General features: G+C 42.2%; 1 protein-coding gene across 2 annotated transcripts in view; it reads left to right on the top strand.

Moving 5' to 3' along the window:
* The window catches only part of fgfr1a (fibroblast growth factor receptor 1a), a 34652-nt gene extending 14583 nt beyond the window's left edge, over positions 1-20069 (top strand). Inside the window, exons 5-18 of one of the 2 annotated variants that reach the window (XM_084055606.1) lie at positions 186-358; positions 3741-3864; positions 4874-5064; positions 6591-6735; positions 9855-10045; positions 10803-10948; positions 12083-12204; positions 12656-12766; positions 13762-13952; positions 14577-14699; positions 15546-15616; positions 15738-15875; positions 16256-16361; positions 18076-20069. In XM_084055606.1, coding sequence (XP_083911732.1) covers positions 186-358; positions 3741-3864; positions 4874-5064; positions 6591-6735; positions 9855-10045; positions 10803-10948; positions 12083-12204; positions 12656-12766; positions 13762-13952; positions 14577-14699; positions 15546-15616; positions 15738-15875; positions 16256-16361; positions 18076-18252 — 2009 coding nt within the window. In that variant the 3' untranslated portion in view covers positions 18253-20069. Of the gene's footprint in view, positions 1-185; positions 359-3740; positions 3865-4873; positions 5065-5541; positions 5687-6590; positions 6736-9854; positions 10046-10802; positions 10949-12082; positions 12205-12655; positions 12767-13761; positions 13953-14576; positions 14700-15545; positions 15617-15737; positions 15876-16255; positions 16362-18075 lie in introns of both variants that reach the window. The other variant, XM_084055607.1, reaches the window with a different exon arrangement.
* The last annotated feature ends 224 nt before the right edge of the window (positions 20070-20293 follow it).

The raw sequence follows: 20293 nt of genomic DNA, 5'->3' as shown, positions 1-20293 counted from the left end.
TATGCTGTGATTTGTGTTTACTTTTCGGATGTACACTATTTGACTCTCCCTCACCCACATGTTGAAGGTTCAAGTTGCTTTAATGTCACATGAATATACTGTACCGTACAATACAGCTGGTAGCAAGGCAATGAAATTATTGTACACCAATCCAACATCTTCTAACCGGCTGCCTTCCATTTTAGCGATGGCTCCCCAGTGGGCTCATCCAGAGAAGATGGAGAAGAAGCTCCATGCCGTTCCGGCTAGCAAGACTGTCAAGTTCCGATGTCAGGCCAGTGGAAACCCAGTACCCACTCTCAAATGGTTCAAGAACGGCAAGGAGTTCAAGAGAGATCAACGCATCGGTGGCTTCAAGGTAAAAAAATAAGACATAAGAAGTGCTCCAATAAGCTCTGCCTCGGTGCCACCAGATAAATCGCTACAACTGCTCGGGGGATCCTTATCAAATCACTCTCAGCCTATTGGCCGCAAGTGCAGATGTGTTGTGATCTCATCGCCACATTAGATCACTAGCTACCCCCGTTGCACCACACCCCACCCCTACTTGAGCAAGGAAGGCTTTCCTGCAAGTGGAAAGCAGGGGGCAAGTTTCACACCTGACCCAGGAGACAATGCAAGGTGAAATCCTATACCACAAAGGGATGGCTGTGCCACAATAACAATACCTCCAGGTGGGCAATCCTAGCCATCCGTTTCAGGGTAGGATACTGTTGGCTGTCCTCATTCTGTGTTTCAGTACATCCGCTTTGAAAGTAATGGCGTCTTCAGTCATACGTACATATGTACACATTTTGTTGATGAAATTCTGGATGAGGTATGGCGACTTTTCGTGCTTCAGCTAGGTGCTTAAAGCTGTACTTATAATTTGATGCAAAGTGTTGACAAGCTGTGAGTCTATTATGGTCGATAAGTCTTTGGGTCACAGCCAGACGGCTCAGTGTCGTAGAGGAAATGAGAGTTGGATAAACAGCTCACTGTAAAGGGTGTGGACCAGAGTTGGTTTACTTTATGTTTCCCTCCATATAAAATAAAAATAGTTTCTGTGAAACTTGGGGATGAACATAATTATTCACTCCCTGAAATACTCCGCCGATTTTTTTACTGCATTTTTATGCCATTGATCTTTTTAAATCTAATTTTATACAATATTAATATTTATGGCAAAACATAATTTCCTGGGCTACTTAACTTCAGGAAATTCCTTTCTTGCTGAGTTTCTTTCTGTAATTTGAGCCCTTTCTCCCACTATGTTATGACTTCACACAAGACTCATTAATTTCCTAATTTTAGATCTGGTCTGATTGTGCCCACTTTAAAGTTTCCTTTTGCTGAGAGCGTAGCATGAGGACGTCAGAATAATTAGCAGTTACATAAATGTTCCGGTTGGAAAACTTGGGACTCTGTAATGCTGTGGACAACAGTCTGGATTTCATAAATAAATAAGAGCTGAATAATCATCCATATAAAGCCAGAACAGCCTAGATTAGCAGTTACTGTCCCAACAACCAATAATCTTACTTTTAGTGCCGTCCAGAAGTTACTGTTAGTTGCTGCTGTGCATATATCGGCTTGCAGACCACACAATAGTAGAAGTACTGCCAGAACAATTAGTTTTCCTGTTTAATTGTGATTATGGCCGCTTTGTGGTTATGCAATTGATATTGTGCAGTAATTTCATAGTTAAGACTAACTGGGTCTCTCGGTTTGCTTTTCATTGTTTTCAATGTCCCCTGTCCACTACACATGTTACTGTAACCCAGAATTGGAAAATGCACACATAATTTTACAGTCATTAAGCATTCCACTAGATCATCTCCATCAGTGAAATCATGTAATTTAGGGATGTAACAGTTAATCGAACTAATTGATTTAACTGATTATAAAAATGTATAATAAAATAATGATTCATAATCAATCCCTATTTTAGGCACGTCATTATTGGTGAAAAGTTTTTTTAAAAGTGCTTGCTCGCAGATCTAAAAGCAACATTTTTGCAAAATACCATTGTGCGATAAGGATAAAATAACGCTTACGTTCTTATTTGATTAATTGATAAATACAAAAATATTTTTAAAAAACACACTTGTAGATTATTTGATTAATTGATAGAAAATAATTGATCATTGCAGCTATAAATCACTATGTAAAATGAAAATGAGCCATCTCAGTGTCTTTGCATGGTTTAACTTAGACTTTAATCTAAGCACGTATTTATTCACTAGTGACTCACTAGAGCCTCACAGGTGTAGAGAATATGCATGGATGTTCACTTCCTCCTCCTTTTCATAAGCTCAGACCCCTATCACTGCATCTGCTCTTCCCATTAAGGTGCAGGCTAGTCCAGCCTTGTCCTTTGCACCCCCCCTGCCCCCCCCCCCCCCAACTCTTCCCCTCCCCAGCTGGGACACATTTAGGAGTTTCCTCTCAGCTGTCTGCCCCCCACCACCACCACCACCCTCCCTTAGAGCAGCTAGGCTGCACACTTCACCATCTGGCTGCTGTTTTTGCAGTCAAGGTGCAAAGGTCTGCATCGGCGGCTGGGGACGTCTCTCATCCCTCCCACACTCTGCCTTTTATGACCAGGCCTCTATTGTTCATACAGTCTACATATAGTGGAGCAGGAGGGAGGGAATAATGTGGACCACATGTATGAAGCCGAGCGCAACACATCTGGCAACAGGCAGCTGGACAACCCTTACCCAACCCCCCCCCCACCCCAATCCCCTATTACATTTTAGCTAAATGAGGGAAACCGTATGGCTGGGTCTTTGTGTGTATATGCATGTTTGATGTTGCCATTGCCTTAGAGGTTTGTTGGTTTAATCACACACTGCCGGTCTTGGCAGATTTATGGAAGAAAAATTATAACTTGTCTCGGAAAAGAGAGAGCCAGACATTATACCGGAGACAAGTCTTGATGCTAATAGGACAGGTTGAGGCATACAAAGATGGTGTGTTTGTGTGTATGGGCCACCTTTATGTTCTTATGCTGTTGTCTGGTAGGACAAAAAAATCTAAGTCTGCGTGAAACAGCACAGCCTTGAGACCCCCGTATAAGGACAACAAGATGAGAATGTGGGAGTGATATTGCTGGCTAATGCAACGTTTTTTACGTAAAGTTCAGGTTATAAAGTTTGATTGAGAGTGGTGTTCCTGGAATGGCACAATAGCCTCTGTTTCTTGTGAACTACAGCACATCACACACCATTGAACCTGTGAGTGAATTGTACATACTGGTAAAACATTAACCAATATGACAAATGTGATATTGAGAGGTCAGCGTTTCGTAATCTTCAATGAGAGCACGTGACAAAATCAGTGGAAAACAACATCCTAGTAAAAAGCCTGAGCTCTTTCAAGTGATTGCTATTGTCAGTCTAGTTTAAGTTTGCGTGCATAATTAAGCAGGATAATAATATAAATCTCACCTAAATCAACAAAAAGAAAAAAAAATGGAATACAGTCCAGTTTTGAATTGGAGCGTCAGTCACTCTGTAGATGGTATCTTGCCATAAAGAATGTAAGTGCGTAGGACCCCAGTTGTTCTTATTGTGATCTAATTGTTCTTTTATTGTACACTAGAGACAAATGCACCTGTACTGTGTGTGTGAGAGTTTTTTTTTCTCTCCAGTGTTTCAGGTTGCACCATGACTTGCTTAAGATTAATTCATTGTCCATTACATTTTCTGTTTCTAGAAACAGGCACTATAATATTGTTTCTCTGCTCCTCTGTCCAGGTTCGAGACCATGTATGGACCATTATCATGGAGTCTGTAGTGCCCTCTGACAAGGGAAACTATACCTGTGTGGTCGAAAACCAATATGGCAGCATCAATCACACGTACCAGCTTGACGTAGTCGGTAAGTGTTGACTTATTTTTGTGTGTGTGTGGTTTTCTTTGGTGGTGGGTGAGGGTTTATTGCTTGTGTATATATTGCTAATGGATGTTGATCATCTACATTCTGCACAGTGTTCCATTTTCTTGAGGATGTCTGTAAACCTGGTTCAATATCACTGATGTGTCGCAACGCTGTAGACCTGATTAGTCAACTGAATGTAACCCCAAGAGCCCCAAGTCATCTGGCATGTGTTTGTTTTGAACCTGTGTGTCACGCCAGCAACTTTTGTTGAATTATGGTTGTTTTATTTGCGGAATGAAGAAGATATGTAGCGGCTATTTGGAAGAATAAAATGACTCACTTTAGCATGGGCCCTGTGACTCCCTCATGCACTGTTGGAACTATAAATCACAGCCATGCTCCCTCTGTCATCGTTGTCCCCTGGGCTTAGCATGACTTCATTAGAGCTCCAGACCCTGATCAACAGCACGATCACTTCAATGAGGGATTGTATCATTACCAGTGCATGCTAAGTTCCACACTAATGCCTGGGTCACATAAGCCTGAACATTTGTTACCCTGCCAAATGCTTTGCGCATTAGTTTTCTTTTGTAGTGTTATCAGACATCAAAATGGAGCCCCAAGAACATTTCATTGTACAGTAACAGCACTGGATCAGACTGTTAACTTAACTATCCATCCATTTCCACCTAATCTCAGCAATTATACAGGCGGCATATAGCTGAGGAAAACAGTAATTTAATCCTCAGTCTCAGAAATTGCTGTCTATTGCTCATGAAATTACATGGTATCAGATCTGATTAAACTGCCAACCATGTCTGTAATCATATCCATTGACATAAATTGTTTGGTTTTATCTACTTAAGAGTTTTAAGAATCAGCCAGGCATGTCTACTTTGGGATAATTTTTACTTGTGCATTTTTGTGCGATAACGCATGTCGTTCAGTGTGTACAGTATACACAATACTTGAAAGCTAACAACGTCTACATCTGACTGTTGTCTTCCAGAGCGCTCTCCCCACAGGCCAATCCTACAGGCTGGCCTGCCAGCCAATCGTACGGTGGTGGTGGGCAGCGATGTGGAGTTTGAGTGTAAAGTGTTCAGCGACCCTCAGCCTCACATCCAGTGGCTGAAACACATTGAGGTCAATGGGAGCAGTGTTGGCCCTGATGGCTTACCTTATGTCCGTATACTCAAGGTAGGAACTTAGTCTGACAACACTTTATTGGCATCTGTCAAAAACATAATTAAGCTGAGCTGAAAAGTCTTTGTAATACCCAAAAGGGAAACACTGGCAACTTGTGATGGATATTACTGAAACACTGTTTAAAAAGTCCAGTTATTAACGTAATAATTGGATATTTTGATTGTTTTAGCATCCAGATGTGCGATCTCTTTTGCTATCTCAGTATTGTCTGCTAAAAAGTTGACTCACAGTAACCCTCTTGAAGGACTTGATTTGATCATTTGATTTCTCCACTGGAATTGGAAGTTTCCTTTGTCTAATCACTGTAACTCTGTAAAGGAAAATGGAACTCATATCGATACGAACACATGCTTTTCCTTTAACCTTGTTCAGTTTGGAAAGACGCTTTCCTGTTATACAAGTTCAGAATGTTTCTGTGTTTTGTTCATTTTTGTCTGAGCTGCATATATGACCTGTTTTTATTTCCAGCATTCTGGGGTCAATAGCTCGGATACTCAGGTGCTGACCCTCTACAATGTCACTGAGGAGGAGAGCGGGGAGTATATATGTAAAGTGTCCAATTATATAGGAGAGGCCAATCAGTCGGCCTGGCTGGCTGTCAACAGGGCCCAAGGTAAAGCACTGCAGTAGCACAGGACACTAAGTACTATAGGGCCACACAGCTGAGGCGCTGCTAGGACCACCTGGAGAGCTAGGGTCATATACCTCTGCTGTTTCTCTCCTCCCTCCCTCGCTCCCTCCCTCTCTCCTGCCTCAGTGCTCCTGACTGTAAATGACGCTATGGAAAATTCCCAGCAGAACAGTTGAAAGTGTTTAGTCGCAGGTTTTTGTTGGACCTCTCTCTCTCTCATTCCTGCCCCATGCCTCTGCTGTGCCCTCCTAATAAGGGCCTCTCTTGCCATCCTCTTTATTCCTCTCGCTCCCCCTCTCGCTCCCTTGCACTTCAATGTCCTCTTTGCTCTCACCTCACACAGGTTCTCTCTATGAACTGCCTTTGGTTTGTTTTCAACCCTTTTCTTCCCCAGTTGTCTTGCTACCTCTCTTTCAATGACCCCCCCCCCCCCCCCCCTTTGTTTGTCCAGCTAGGAAGTATGCAGAAGTGTGTGTGTATATTCTGTGTGTGTGTGCGCGCGTGTGTGTGCTGTTCTGCTGTGGAGGTTTCCATGTTACCCATCTCTTGCATGTAGAGATGTGACTGAGGTATAAAGTGTCTGGTGATGGGATGGATCCAATAGAGGGGTTTGGCATTGTGGCCATTCTCTCTCTATCTAACCAGTTCCTCCACTAACAGCGACTGGAAGGTTCTCCCTGACAAAGTCCTCCGCAGGGTCTCTGGGTGATATCTTTTTGAGCAAGTTTGGTGTCGGACTGAGGAGGGTGAATGCTCCTCTCCTCTGATCCTGTTCTCTCTTTTACTATAAGGCTTTTCTCTTTTACAATCCCCTTTTACTCATGCCTCCCTGTTTTTTCCTCTTGGGCCTTTTATTGGGTCTGCTTCCCTTTTTGTTATTTTCTAGACCGCTGGCCTTAACACCACGGACAAGGAAATGGAAGTCCTCCAACTGAGGAATGTGTCTTTTGATGACGCTGGGGAGTATACCTGCTTGGCGGGCAATTCTATCGGGTTCTCTCATCACTCTGCATGGTTGACCGTTCGCGAAGGTATCAGTGGTTCTGTCTCTCTCCTGGTTGTTCTCCTCTTTTCTTCCTTCTGTCTCTCCTCCTGTCTTCAGCCTGGCTATCCCACATCCCCACATTAGCCAGAATGGAGTATTGCTTGACTCTACTTCTGTGAAAAGAATGTGTGAGGGAAGCCAGGAGAGGTTTACTATTCTACTAAATCTCCCCTTCCTCCTGTACTGTGCTCAACATGGCTCCTGCTCCATCTAAACTCTCTGGATGGGAGCTCAGGGGCCATGTTCTGCTCTGTCTGAAACAAAACCACAGAACGCCAAACAACCCATGAGGCTCAGCTTCATGGACCTTTATGACAATGTTCCTGTTTACAGTTAAAACCAGAGCAGTCAATGCTCCAATCAAGGCCAATGCGTAAAGCATCGTCCTTGATTTTCTTATGTAGACATTTACACATTTAGAGCGGGGTTGTTTGGCAGCTCTGATTGGGGTTTCACTCTAAACTGTGTCTCCCATTCTGCTATTTTAATTGGTGTTTACATTTGATTTGGTATAAAGCTGATGTTCTTTGACAAGCACCACAAATGGCATATATCCCTAATGTCATTTCCTGCTGTGAGCACAGCTCCTGGCTTTGATAATTGGCCCAATCTAGTGGAGGTGTCTCATTCCTGAGAGCTGGAATGGGCATTTATCCAATTATCAAGCTGCTTGTCAGTCAGCTTCTTCACACAAGTTCAGCTCACTTGTGTTGCTGGTGTTGGTTAGGGGTGTAACGGTGCACATTCACACTAAACTAAACAACCAAACACATTTACTACCATTGCCTTTAGTGAGGTAGTCTCTGAATCTACAAAATAAAATCAAAGATTCTAGTTGAGTGTTAAAACGTAAAGCATTATAGTTAGGATATTAGAGACGGACAAGGCCACAACTCTGCCTGTGGATGTCTTGAGATATATGAATTTGCTTTTGTTACATGTTTAAGAAGGCAGTGCTTAACATTGCCATGTATTATCGTATCTTATCTGATATGATCATATCTTATCTGATTATAAAAAAAAAAAAAAAAAAAAAAAAAAAATATATATATATATATATATATATATATATATATATATATATATATATATATATATATATATATATATATACACACACACACACACACAAATAATGTTACTGTACATGTGGAACATCAGTCAGATCGAGAAAGGAGCTCTCGTTTTCTGGTGGGCAGGAGATGGAGCGAGTGGGAGGCTTCGATGTTGCCGCCCATGCTACAAAACGGGCACTCATGGACCATTCTCTCGCGAGCGCACCGCGGCCAGCAAAAAGTCAAACACTGAGCGTCCGACGAACACAGACCGCAAAATAAAAATAAATCGCCGATCGATGAGCTCGCGGATCACCGTCGCGTGACGGAGCAGAAGTTTGTAGTATCGCGGCAACATCAAAGCCCTCCCGCCTGCTCCGCCTGTCGCCGAAAAACAAGTGCTCCTTTTTCTATCTGACTGATTTTCCAATAGTACTGTAATATATATATATACCTGTATAAATGTGTGTGTACACACACACACACACACACACACACACACACACACACACACACACACACACACACACACACACACACACACAAATACACGCACAATGATATAGTGTGTATCTAGTGAGAGAAAAAATCTTTTTCCAAACCATATTTTATTTTGTGTTCCGTTGCACCCCTAGTTTTGGTATCGTTAAATGTTGGTGTTTTCTCTCAAGGGGAGGAAAAAAACTGAATTGGAAGGTTGCACAAACTGATACATTTTCATTTCAGTATGTTTCACATAAACGGCAAAAGACACTTTTCCCAACAGCCATAGTGGGTATTACCAACAACCAACACACAGTTATTGTTTTTACAAATGTGATTAAAAGTAAAAGAGAAGAAAAAAAAGAAGTATTGTCTTCTATGCTACAGCGAGTCAGAATGGGACATATCCAATAAATTAGATAAGTAATTATGATGTTGAATTGTATTTTGTCTTGCTAGCTAGGCTGTATGAATTAGTATGTTTGAAATGAAAGTGACGTGTTCTATGTTTACAAGTTGAAACATTGTTTTGTGTGTAAAGAATGGGGCATTTTACCAAAACATTCCATCTGTTATTCTGCACACATTCTCACACATATCTCTAAAACTATAAATTGTCTTATACGAACTCACCATCTTGAGTTAATAGTTTGTGTTTATGATGTCATCAGAACTACATTCCATGTAGTATTGAATAGAGCTCATTGAAATGTTGCGGTGGGGGGGGGGGGGGGGGGGATAGCTTGGCATAGCACCTGGGAAAGACTTCTGGGAACATACAGGTTTCCGATTACAAGTTGTTTTGACACATAGCACAGTAAGTTTGGCCTTTCAGGAATTGCAAGTATCTAATTCTCTTTGAGAATCAGATTAATTGAAAATACCATTCATATTATTTATTATGGGTAAAATGCCCCCTTTTTTATTTTGTACACAAAAATCAGAGCCTTTGTACACTATCGAGGCTTTGTGCACTATTGTCCAATGTCCTTTAACTGCTATTTTACAAACGATTAAGGAAATAGATTTTATATTTTATTTTTATCATTTCAACTAAAAACGGCATAGTCTTTAACAATAATTAATTATCTTTGAAAACACAAGTGCCATTAGCTTGCGTAACACTGATTTTTGAATCCTTTTGGATTGGTCCCAGTGCTTCCTCTGCACTGCTAGCATACGCCTGTCGAGAACTTGGCTGCTCCCTGATTCTAGGGACTATGACCACTTCTCACACTGGCAAAGAATGTAGACTGAAACTCAATGCTTCAAAGAAGTGATTATAGTGCCACAATAGGAGTTTGTGCCTAGGCCTTCTGTACCCGTGTGTCTCTGTGTCAAAAGGCTCTGGTTTTTAGACATGGCAGGTTTGTGTGTGTGTGTGTGTGTGTGTGTCTGTAATGTTGGTGTGTGTGTTGGGTCGGGTTATCTGTTCTGCTTGAGTTAAGTGTATCACAACACGTGGTGTATGTGTGGTGTGTTTGGGAATATGTGCTCCCTCTGAGGTAGTTGGATTTCATTCACTTCATCCAACCTCCAATCACCCCCCCCCCCCCTCCCCATCTAGAAGTCCAACAGTATCCCCCAGCCAACCACACATACCTGGAGGTAGTGATCTACTGTGTGGGATTCTTTATTATCGTGGTGATGGTGGCCACGGCAGTCATCTTCAAGATGCGTACCTCGTCTAAGAAGAGTGACTTCAACAGCCAATTGGCTGTCCACAAGCTGGCTAAGAGCATCCCCCTGCGCAGACAGGTAACAGAAAGTAGATAGGGGGTTTGGAATATTTATACCTTTCCCTTTTTCTTAGTTTCTTTTAGTAACCCTATCCATTTTCCTCAGTGTTTTCAATAGTACAATATTTGGGTTTACGTAACTGCATGCACTACCAAATGGTGTTTCTATTTGTTGCGTAAAATAAAAAGCGTTCATTCATTGAGCGTCCAGGTTCCTAGAAAATCCTTGAGGTCTACCAAATCAGGTAGGTTTTGTGGTTAACAGGTGAATTTCCATGGCTCAAAAATTACTTCACTGTAAAAAGAGAGTGATCCCACGCACACTGTCTGGAACTTGCAAAAATACTTTATTAATGAATAACGTTCCGGTCCTTAAGCCCAGTCCACACCAATTATTCGCAACGCAATTAGTTGCAACTTGCAACCTGTTCAAACCGTTGCAGGTCAGCTCAGTTTGGGGATAATGTTGCAAGTAGCGACTAGTTGCGTTGCAAATCTTTGTTGTGGACTGGGCTTTAGACCTTCATCAGGTTAGCAGTGTGTGGAATCACTCTTTTAACATTTAGATTTTTATATTCTCCTACACACCTGTTGCTAAGATACTTAAGGTGTGCACTGTCCTTCGGTGAAATTTTTAAAAATTACTTGTCTACAGCCATAAACCAACACTATGGTGTTTTTTTCTGTCCATTTGCAATACTTTTGCTTTGATCAGTTCTTTGTAGCCATGCTGTTTCCAGTACGTGGGGAGTAATGTCAGACTTCTCTCCCTGCAGGTATCAGTGGACTCCAGCTCTTCCATCCACTCTGGGGTGATGCTGGTTCGTCCCTCCCGCCTCTCCTCCAGTGGATCACCCATGCTGTCTGGGGTTTCTGAGTATGAGTTGCCTCAGGACCCTCGCTGGGAGCTTCACAGAGAACGGTATGGCCAGGACGCCCCATCAGAGCACCATTAAATGGGCATTTAAAAATCCAAAACATGCACACGTTCAATTAAGCGCATTTTACCAAGAACCAGGGACGGCAGTGACTCAGGATTTGCTTGGGAATCGGAAGGTTCCCGGTTTGATCCCCGGCTCCCCATGTGTTAGTGTCAAATGTGTCCTCGAGCTTGACACTTAACCCTTAAAGGTAGCATAAGTGATTGTCTTTGGTTAAAATAAGTGTTAAATAGCTCTATATTCTGATAGCACTGTTTGTTCAGCTCTTTATTAAACAGAAAATGCATTTTCAGGTCGGGATACCAATTTTATCCAATCAGGATAGAGAACTCAGTCAGGATACAGATTAAACAAGTGAAATTGGAAGTGATGTCACAAAATTGGAACTGGAACACTATAAAAATGAAGCTGATAAATGGGTACTCTCTCCTGATCGGCTGAAATTGTATGTATTTTCTGTTTATTAAATAGCTGGAGAGACAGGGAGACCCCTGTGACTGAACAACCACTCTAGCAATTATTATGAGTACTATCAGAATATAGAGCTTTCTTTATAACAACACTTCTACTTTTAACAATAACACTTACCCTACCTTTAACTGCTTCCGATCAGCAGGTTGGTGCCTTGCATGGTTTCCACTGCTGTTGATGTGGGAATGTGTGATTGTACATTGTAAAGCGCTTCTTATACATTTACCATTTTAACCATGTAATAGGTACAGAACAGAAATAAATATAATACAAAACGTTAGCACACTGCAATGTAGCTCCCAAAGCAATTGTCTGTTGCGTTACGTTTCAGCATACATTCCTTCCTCAAAACAATGAAGAACAACCAGAATACAAACCAGAATACCAGAAACCACCATTTTTGATTTAATCAACTGTGCTGGGATTGGCTGTCATCACTTATGAGTGGTGAAGCTAACCACAGGTTGTTGGGGACATCATGAACACTCAAAATTCCATTGATGGGCCACAAAGAGCCTCATAGTCAACACAGAAATAAATGTGGATATTGGTTCCAGGCCACTGGATAGAGTTGAATGATTGTGATGAAATGTATATTTATCTATAATGCAATGCAGTGATTGGTTGTTTCTTCTTTATCGTAGACTGGTCCTTGGGAAGCCCTTGGGCGAAGGCTGCTTCGGTCAGGTGGTGATGGGTGAGGCCATGGGTATGGACAAGGACAAGCCTAACCGTACGACCCAAGTTGCTGTGAAGATGCTTAAATGTAAGTCAATTGTTGGTCATTCAAATGGGTCTGCACTTAAAGCTGATGGGTACTGAACCTATGGTGTTGAACTTAATAAAAGCTAATGGACAGCAACTACAATTTGTAAGCTCCGGGGAGGATAAAATGTCCGACACCAGAGCTTTGATGAACTGATTTTTGTAATGGGCATGTGCCACTGGCTCCCAGCCACCGTGCAAATGTGAGACCAGTATAAGAATTTATAGAAACCCTTGACATCCCACAATGATGGTGCCAATAAAACCGCAAGGAGTGGAGATGTTGGGAAAAGCGTTTATTGTCTGGTACTTTTAAGTGCCCTCCCACAGGGGAGTAGTCCCTTCAGCCATCCTTGATCACTCTCTCTATAGCCATCATGTTGATATGCTGAGTCTGTTCTCCACCATTGGCCCTGACTGTTCTAATGCAAACGTTCCTTCCTTCCCTCCAGCTGATGCCACAGAGAAGGACCTGTCAGACCTCATCTCAGAGATGGAGATGATGAAGATCATTGGAAAGCACAAGAACATCATTAACCTGCTGGGAGCATGCACCCAGGATGGTAGGACCCAGACAAGACGCACGCACACGCAAGCGCGCGCACACACACACACACACACACACACACACACACACACACACACACACACACACACACACACACACACACACACACACACACACACACACAGACACAGACAGACAGACAGAGACACACACACACACACACACACACACACACACACACACACACACACACACACACACACACACAGGAGGAAATCTCAAAGCCCTGCTATCCCCCAAACAAGGGGTTACTAGGACCCAGCTATTAAATGGTAGCAGAGGACTATAGCAAATCCAGCAGCAGATTGAGAGATGTGTATTCCAGCATGATTAAGCGTTTCTGACACCGGCTTCCGAGCTCTCAGTTTGAAATGACCACAGCTGCTGCCAGGTTCGCTATATCTTTCACATCATCCCTGACAAGGCCTGGCACTGTTCACCAACGTCTGCTGTGGAGGGAAGCTAACCTCTCCTGACCCAGTGGTTTATTTAGCTCTGCCTCCTCTGTCCTAAAAGCACTGCATGCTTAACAAGCTCGCTGTTCACTCCACTGCCTTGATAACTAAATGACTGTACCTTAATAGCCTTATCTGCCAACAGTTGTGACATTGACATCTCGAGAAAACAGTCCATGGATACATTTAAGCGTTGACATGAAGAGTTCTTATCTTTTTTTTCTTTATTTTTTTTTCAGCAAATGATTTCTTGCCCAGTTCAATGTTGTATTTTCCTTCACCCTTGACAACTGTAGTGTAGCAGCAGTCAGATGCAGTGTATCGCCCAGCTGTTTGGCATTATGCAGGATTCATCTTTCACATATGACACTGCAGTGATGAATGGCATCCTCCATGAAATCCTCTGCTATGATAAGAAAGATGATTTTCCCATGTCTTAATAATAACTGGGGCCAACATTTAAAACACAGATTTTGGATTTGAAATATTATGATTTTATATTGATTTGGTTTCCCCCCCTTTCCGTTGCGTCCAGGTCCGCTGTATGTGATAGTGGAATACGCATCCAAAGGCAACCTGCGGGAGTATTTGCGAGCTCGGCGTCCACCAGGCATGGAGTACTGCTACAACCCTGAACTGGTGCCTGTGGAGCACATGTCCATCAAGGACTTGATCTCCTGTGCTTACCAAGTGGCCCGGGGCATGGAATATCTTTCCTCTAAGAAGGTAATACTAAAAACATAATCCAGTAATGCATATTTGACAGTCAGTGGTGTGTTCAATAAATATAAAACACAAAATGTGAACATTTTACTAATTATTTACCCATTCATATCTATTTAGCTATTAGCAGTTTATGTCTTATGTCTAATTCATTTCTAATAGGCTATTAGATTTAGATATGAACTAGACCATACCCGGTCGACGCATCCGTGGGGGGATATGCGCACATGATCTGGCAACCCGCGAGGCAGTTTGTCCCATAGCTGGGCAGCCCCGTAACCATGGCGACAGTGTTTGACACAAAAACGCTAATAAGAAGCTGAGATTTGGTGAAATTGAAAAACGGGCTTCACAGTTAAGTTGAGATGGTAATGGTCAATGGCTGTGTGCAAAATCAGAGCAATTGCTCCAGCCACTGAGGAGAACCGGGTAGCTTCACTTACTCACCACTACGCCCCTTACTAGAATTATAGTATGATAGTCCTATGTCCAAACAACGTAACTGGAAAAAAATAATTTCATCATCTTGCAGTGATGAAATGAAAGCACAGGTTCAGCTGATCTAAGAACTGTTCGTATCTATGTATGTTTGTACGTTAATAACTTTTTGTACTGTGTTTTGTGTAGTGTATCCACAGAGACCTGGCAGCTCGTAATGTTCTAGTTACAGATGACAACGTAATGAAGATAGCAGACTTTGGCCTGGCGAGAGATATCCACCATATTGATTACTACAAGAAGACCACCAATGTGTGTATTCATGTCGCTGGCTTAGGTTGTCTTTCCATACATGGTATCAGCTCGCCTCACCTCTATTCAGTTTACTTTGTTTTCCACTTCACTGAACCCCCTTAGTACCCCCTATCCCCCGCAACTGGTCGTCATCTTACAGCTTATGCCATGAGACTGGCTACTGTCCGGCGCTAAAGCTAACGCCATCTGGACACAATCTCTGTTTCAAAACTATACATCCCAACAAAAAATAGTTTCTGCTAACATCAAGGCATTAGTGACATTTATATTCACAACAATAGGAACATTTATTCTGTTTATTCTGTTTTAAATGTATTAGTGCAATCTTAATAGAAAGTATATTGAAACTATATAGAAAGTAAGACAGTAGCCGGAGGCTAATGCAGTAGGGTCTAATTGGTTTCTCTCAGAGCTCATCATCCAGCAAACAGACAACACAATGCCGTCTAATCTCGATTTCTAACAATAGCAATTACACACAGCGTATAATTGCTGGTGTGACACAGGAGACATCCACACAAAGAGAAGATACAAACTACAAATATAAATACAATGGTGTCCATACTTGGGTGTGCGTCTGTTTGTGTTTCGCTGGTGATGATTCTCTGACCAATCACTGTCGGCAGCGTTTCACAACACTATTAAGTATTACCTTGGACATTGGAGGCACTAAAAAGTACCTCCAAGTACCAGGTACTAATGGAAAGTCAAAGAAATAAGGGTAGAGCTGGACTATGCAATGGAAAGACACCATTACTGTGGTTTTAAACTGTACAAATTCACTCCTGCAGCCTCCATTAATGTTCCTTGCAGGTTGCCATAACACATACTCTTTCCCCACAGGGTCGTTTGCCAGTGAAGTGGATGGCTCCCGAGGCTCTCTTTGACCGGATATACACACACCAAAGTGATGTGTGAGTATCGTATATCACTATGATTCTGCCCCTATTCACTCCGGATGGATTGCCAGCGCAACGTCTCGCTGCGCAAATCCCAAGGCCTCTTGACGAGCTTATGTCTTGTTTGTCTCTGCAGCTGGTCATTTGGAGTGCTGCTGTGGGAGATCTTCACCCTGGGGGGTTCACCATACCCTGGGGTTCCCGTAGAAGAGCTGTTCAAGCTGCTGAAGGAGGGACACCGCATGGACAAGCCCACAACGTGCACTCATGAACTGTAAGGATGGGAGCACACTATTCTGACACGTTCATTGACTGCAATGGTTTTTGAGTGTAATTTGCATTTCTGGGCAGATGTTGGCTCCACTCTTTTATGATTTATAAATTTGAATGACATCATGTTGCTTTCAGATGAAAACCTCACAGTCTAATGAATACCTTATAACTCTGCTTAACAGTATAGAATGGTCCTTTGTTAGTTAATTTCATGAATAGAAAGACTATAAAAGCCCCTCTTATTTATACAAAAAATGAAATGTCTCTACATGAACGGGAAACCCCAATTTATTTTCTTTGAAAAAAGACTGTTTTCTTGACTTTGTACATCATGCCATGATCTTAACACGGTTCTGTTAACGACTCTCCTTCTCTGTCCAGGTACATGATGATGAGGGACTGTTGGCATGCTGTGCCCTCTCACAGGCCCACATTCAAACAGTTAGTGGAGGACCTAGACCGCACTCTGGCAATGTCATCCAACCAGGTCAGTTACCACCAAACAGGGAAACTGGCTGTTCTAACCTCTCTTGTGTTTTTCTTGAAATGTCTGTGATGTAATATGGTCTCCAATCTTTATTAATTCATGTTGTTTTTTTTTTTTTGTATCTGCATCTGTGCAATCTATGGACTTATTCTGTTGATACAGTATAGAGAATGTAATTCCGTTCAGTCCAATTAGTCTGTTTTTGGTAGCCCAGCATCAAAATAATAAAATGTATGTATAAGCTTTATTAATTAATTAATTAAACTGTGTTGGTCACCCACGCATACAAGACGGATCACATAATCCATAAAGGGCACACGCACACAAAACATTCCAAAAGGACCTACATAGTGCTCAGGAGCAGTCCACTGCAATACCACTACAGTACATGAACAAAAATACTTCATACAATACAACAAACGCATGGTATGGTATGATCTGAACCCTCTGTCACTGTTTCTAGGGGGTCAGAAGTCCTCCCTTTTTTCCACTGGTATACCAGTACATTGCTGGGTAAAGCATGAACATAAATTGCTGGCATAAGCAGTGGGAGAGCAGTCGTTCCCACAGTGCCCTGCATTAGACGAATATAACGGGTACAGTATTTAATGATGGCACAAGAGGTGCGATCATTAAATACAGGGTCATAAGCACGCGAGGCATTTGGGAATGATAAAGTATGTACTTGGGACGAACAGAAACAATAAATATCCGTCTCAGGCTGGCAGACCATGTAATTTAACTCTACTCTGGTCACAGATCTGTCTCTCTCTTGCCTACCCACTCCCTATGGACAGCACACTGAGAGGTGTTAAACTAACTCGCACAGTACATCTCCATGCAAATATATTTTTCACCTGTCTCATAGTTTTATTTCCGCAATATGCCAGCTACGTACCATGGACAGTTTTGAAGAAAGGTTGTCTGAGGTTAGGCTCTCTCTATAATCCCTCACTGAATGACTACAAGCACAACTAGATGGCAGTTAATCAATGGAGAGAGATAGTACACAAGTTTGTCCACTGCGTCTGTCGGCAGAAACGGCAAAACCTCAGAGACAAATTATGTCAAAGCACGTCCGAGGTAGATGTAAACAAACAGTGAAGATCCATGGTAAAATTACCCTCCTATCAGTGTATAAAGTAGGCAGGTCTATCATTCAGAACCTAGAGCGGAGCTGCATCGAGTATAAAACGGTAATAGTGTTAATAAGAAGCATTTTGTTGATAGAACAAATTTGCTTCATAGAACTAAATGTCTCTTACATAAGCAAGTCATTATGGTGCCGGTAAACGGAACTGGTAAAGTGATGCTTTACAGTCACACACATGTGACAGGATAACTGGCATTCTGACATGGTAGGGTGACATGATATCGATAATACGAAATATACCGGCATTCAAAATCAGCACAAGTAACTAATTGTAAACCTGTTATCCCAGCATACCCACAGCATAGAAAGGCACCCTGGACAAAATGATATAATAGAAGTCATTTAAGACTTCCCTATTCACATCAAAAGGAAATGTTTTTCGGTAGAGCCTTCCTCAGCATAGACTACGCTGAGGAAGACATTTTCACGAGTGCTGGTGATTCTGTTTTGATTGAGCTCTTCCTAATCGTGCATCCGGTAAAGAAATTACTTATGGAAACTTGAATTTTGCTCACATCTTCAGTTATATTGTCTTAATTCTTTGCCTGTCGGTTTCCGTAGGAGTACCTGGAGCTGTCTGTGCCTCTGGACCAGTATTCCCCCAGTTACCCCGATACTCGCAGTTCCACCTGCTCCTCCGGCGAGGACTCTGTCTTCTCCCATGACGCCGGAGCCGAGGAGCCTTGCCTGCCAAAGTTCCCTCCCCACCCCAATGGGGCAGCCATTAAGAAACGCTGATACCTCGTCTTCTTTCTGAGCAAAACCCTGACATCTCCTCTTCCTGAGTGACCTCCTCACAGGGTTGGACTCTATCCCTACATCCCCAGAGATGAAGCTAGAACACTGGTGCTCTGCGGAGGAAGGGAGTTCGGCGGCACCCTCTGGAACTTGTTGGGTTCGAAAGGACAGAAGAATGCAGTCGTTTTCTCTTGGTGGTGAGGTGGCTACGTTGTTCATGGGGCACTTTGTATTACCAAGAGTGGTGGTTTTTCACAGTGCTGGAAAGGGACATATTCCCACTCTTATCACCACATTCCACGGGTCAAGAGATACAAAAAGGACTGACTTAAAAAGGACTATGAATTCAGTGGGCGTTCAGACTGCGACGGTTGTATTTTTCCATCAATAATGAATGAGACCGTTCTGCATTTCAGACCAAATCCAGAGAATATATTACCAAGGGGACGTGCATACCTTGTACAGTATATGTTAGCACAGTGGTCCATTGCATCATTCAGACTTGTAAATACAGTTAGAAATTTATAAATATGAATATATATTTACACTGTACTCTTATTTTTATTACCATATTTGATTTATTTTCTTTTTGTACAAGGATGCTATTGTTTGATCCATTTTTTGTTTTGTTTTTTTGGAATATAGTCCATAGGGGCAGTTGCTACATGAAATTATCTTAAAGTTTGTATCGAGGATCACTTGGCCAGTTCTAGCTGTATCCCGGATCCTTTTCAGCTTTGCCTTTCCCCCTTTAATCTGCTGCTTAACCATCAGTGGAAACGTATTCGCTTTTCTTTACTTTTCAGGAACACGTGGTTACCCCATATAAGCCGCAACTCAACAGCTCGGTGTACGTGGTGGTGTCCAGCGGAAGTCAGCCGTACGCCCATGTTAACCACTTAAACCCTATATACTTAGTTGACCAGGGTCCCCCAGGGCTCTTTACGAGAGCTGCTAGTATTTCCCTCTACACCAAAGGTCTTCGCCCCAGAATAGGGACACAAGGAGGGTTCAAGTGGTCTAAAGAAAAATCACCCATACTGTGTGTAAGAAGGCATGTGTGCTTGTCGTCACTGTCGGGCAGAAACCCTGTATGTCCAAAATGTTACTTTACAGGAAGATGGAAACAAAGATTGGATCCACTGTAGTTATTATTTAGTCACAAGCTCTTAACACTTTTTGTTGGTTAAATATTTATGAAACCCGTAGACAGACTTAACCACTTTCAGCCTGGCGTCCTTATTTGGGGAATGTCATTATAGGTGAAACCTTTCAAAAACATTTCAAAAAATATTTCCCGAAAACATTTCATTTTTTATTTTTTCTTTCGCTACTTTTGCGTGACACTGCCATATGATGTGTAAAATAGGGCATTCATTTACCAAAAAAAGAAAAAACACACAAAGATGACATTTAGAAGGCTTCTGCCCGACTGTGTGTGTGTGTGTGTGTGTGTGTGTGTGCGTGCGTGTGCGTGCGTGCGTGCGTGCGCGTACATGAAAGTGAGTGATTGAGACAGCAGGTTGTGTAGGACCATATACCTCCATTCATCTTTCTACAGATAGTCACAACTGTAAATATCCCTGGTCGTTAGCCATGCTTGTTCAAATGAACCAGTCATCCTCTTCGTTCTTCTGTGATGAACTGATGTCCAACTGTAAATGCTTTAACAGGAGTTACATTTGCTGCCTTACAAGTTCTGATAAAGGGTTGCACAACACGTATGTCATCGTAAAAAGGATTACATTAAATAAAAATGTTATTGAAAAACAAACCATTAAAGCTTTCAGAGTTTGAGCTGAACTTAATAAACAGGTCTATAAATATCAAAATTTTCTTATTTGTGATGTAAATCATGTTTAGAGAGATGGAACGTTGGGGCACTTCAATCCCATCCAAATTTAATGCGGGTTGCTGGGGACGTTTAAATATGATAATGTGCTGCTGACATCAGAAGAACTGTCCGCTGCCGCAGGGAGCCACAGGCAGCCGTAAACATGTAATTTATGGCAGTGTGAATGGCTGGGCAAGTGCTGGTTCT

The sequence above is a fragment of the Gymnoscopelus microlampas genome (assembly GCF_963454915.1).
Source record: "Gymnoscopelus microlampas genome assembly, chromosome: 4".
Classification (NCBI taxonomy): Eukaryota; Metazoa; Chordata; class Actinopteri; order Myctophiformes; family Myctophidae; genus Gymnoscopelus; species Gymnoscopelus microlampas.
This window is presented reverse-complemented; position numbering and strand designations above follow the sequence as displayed.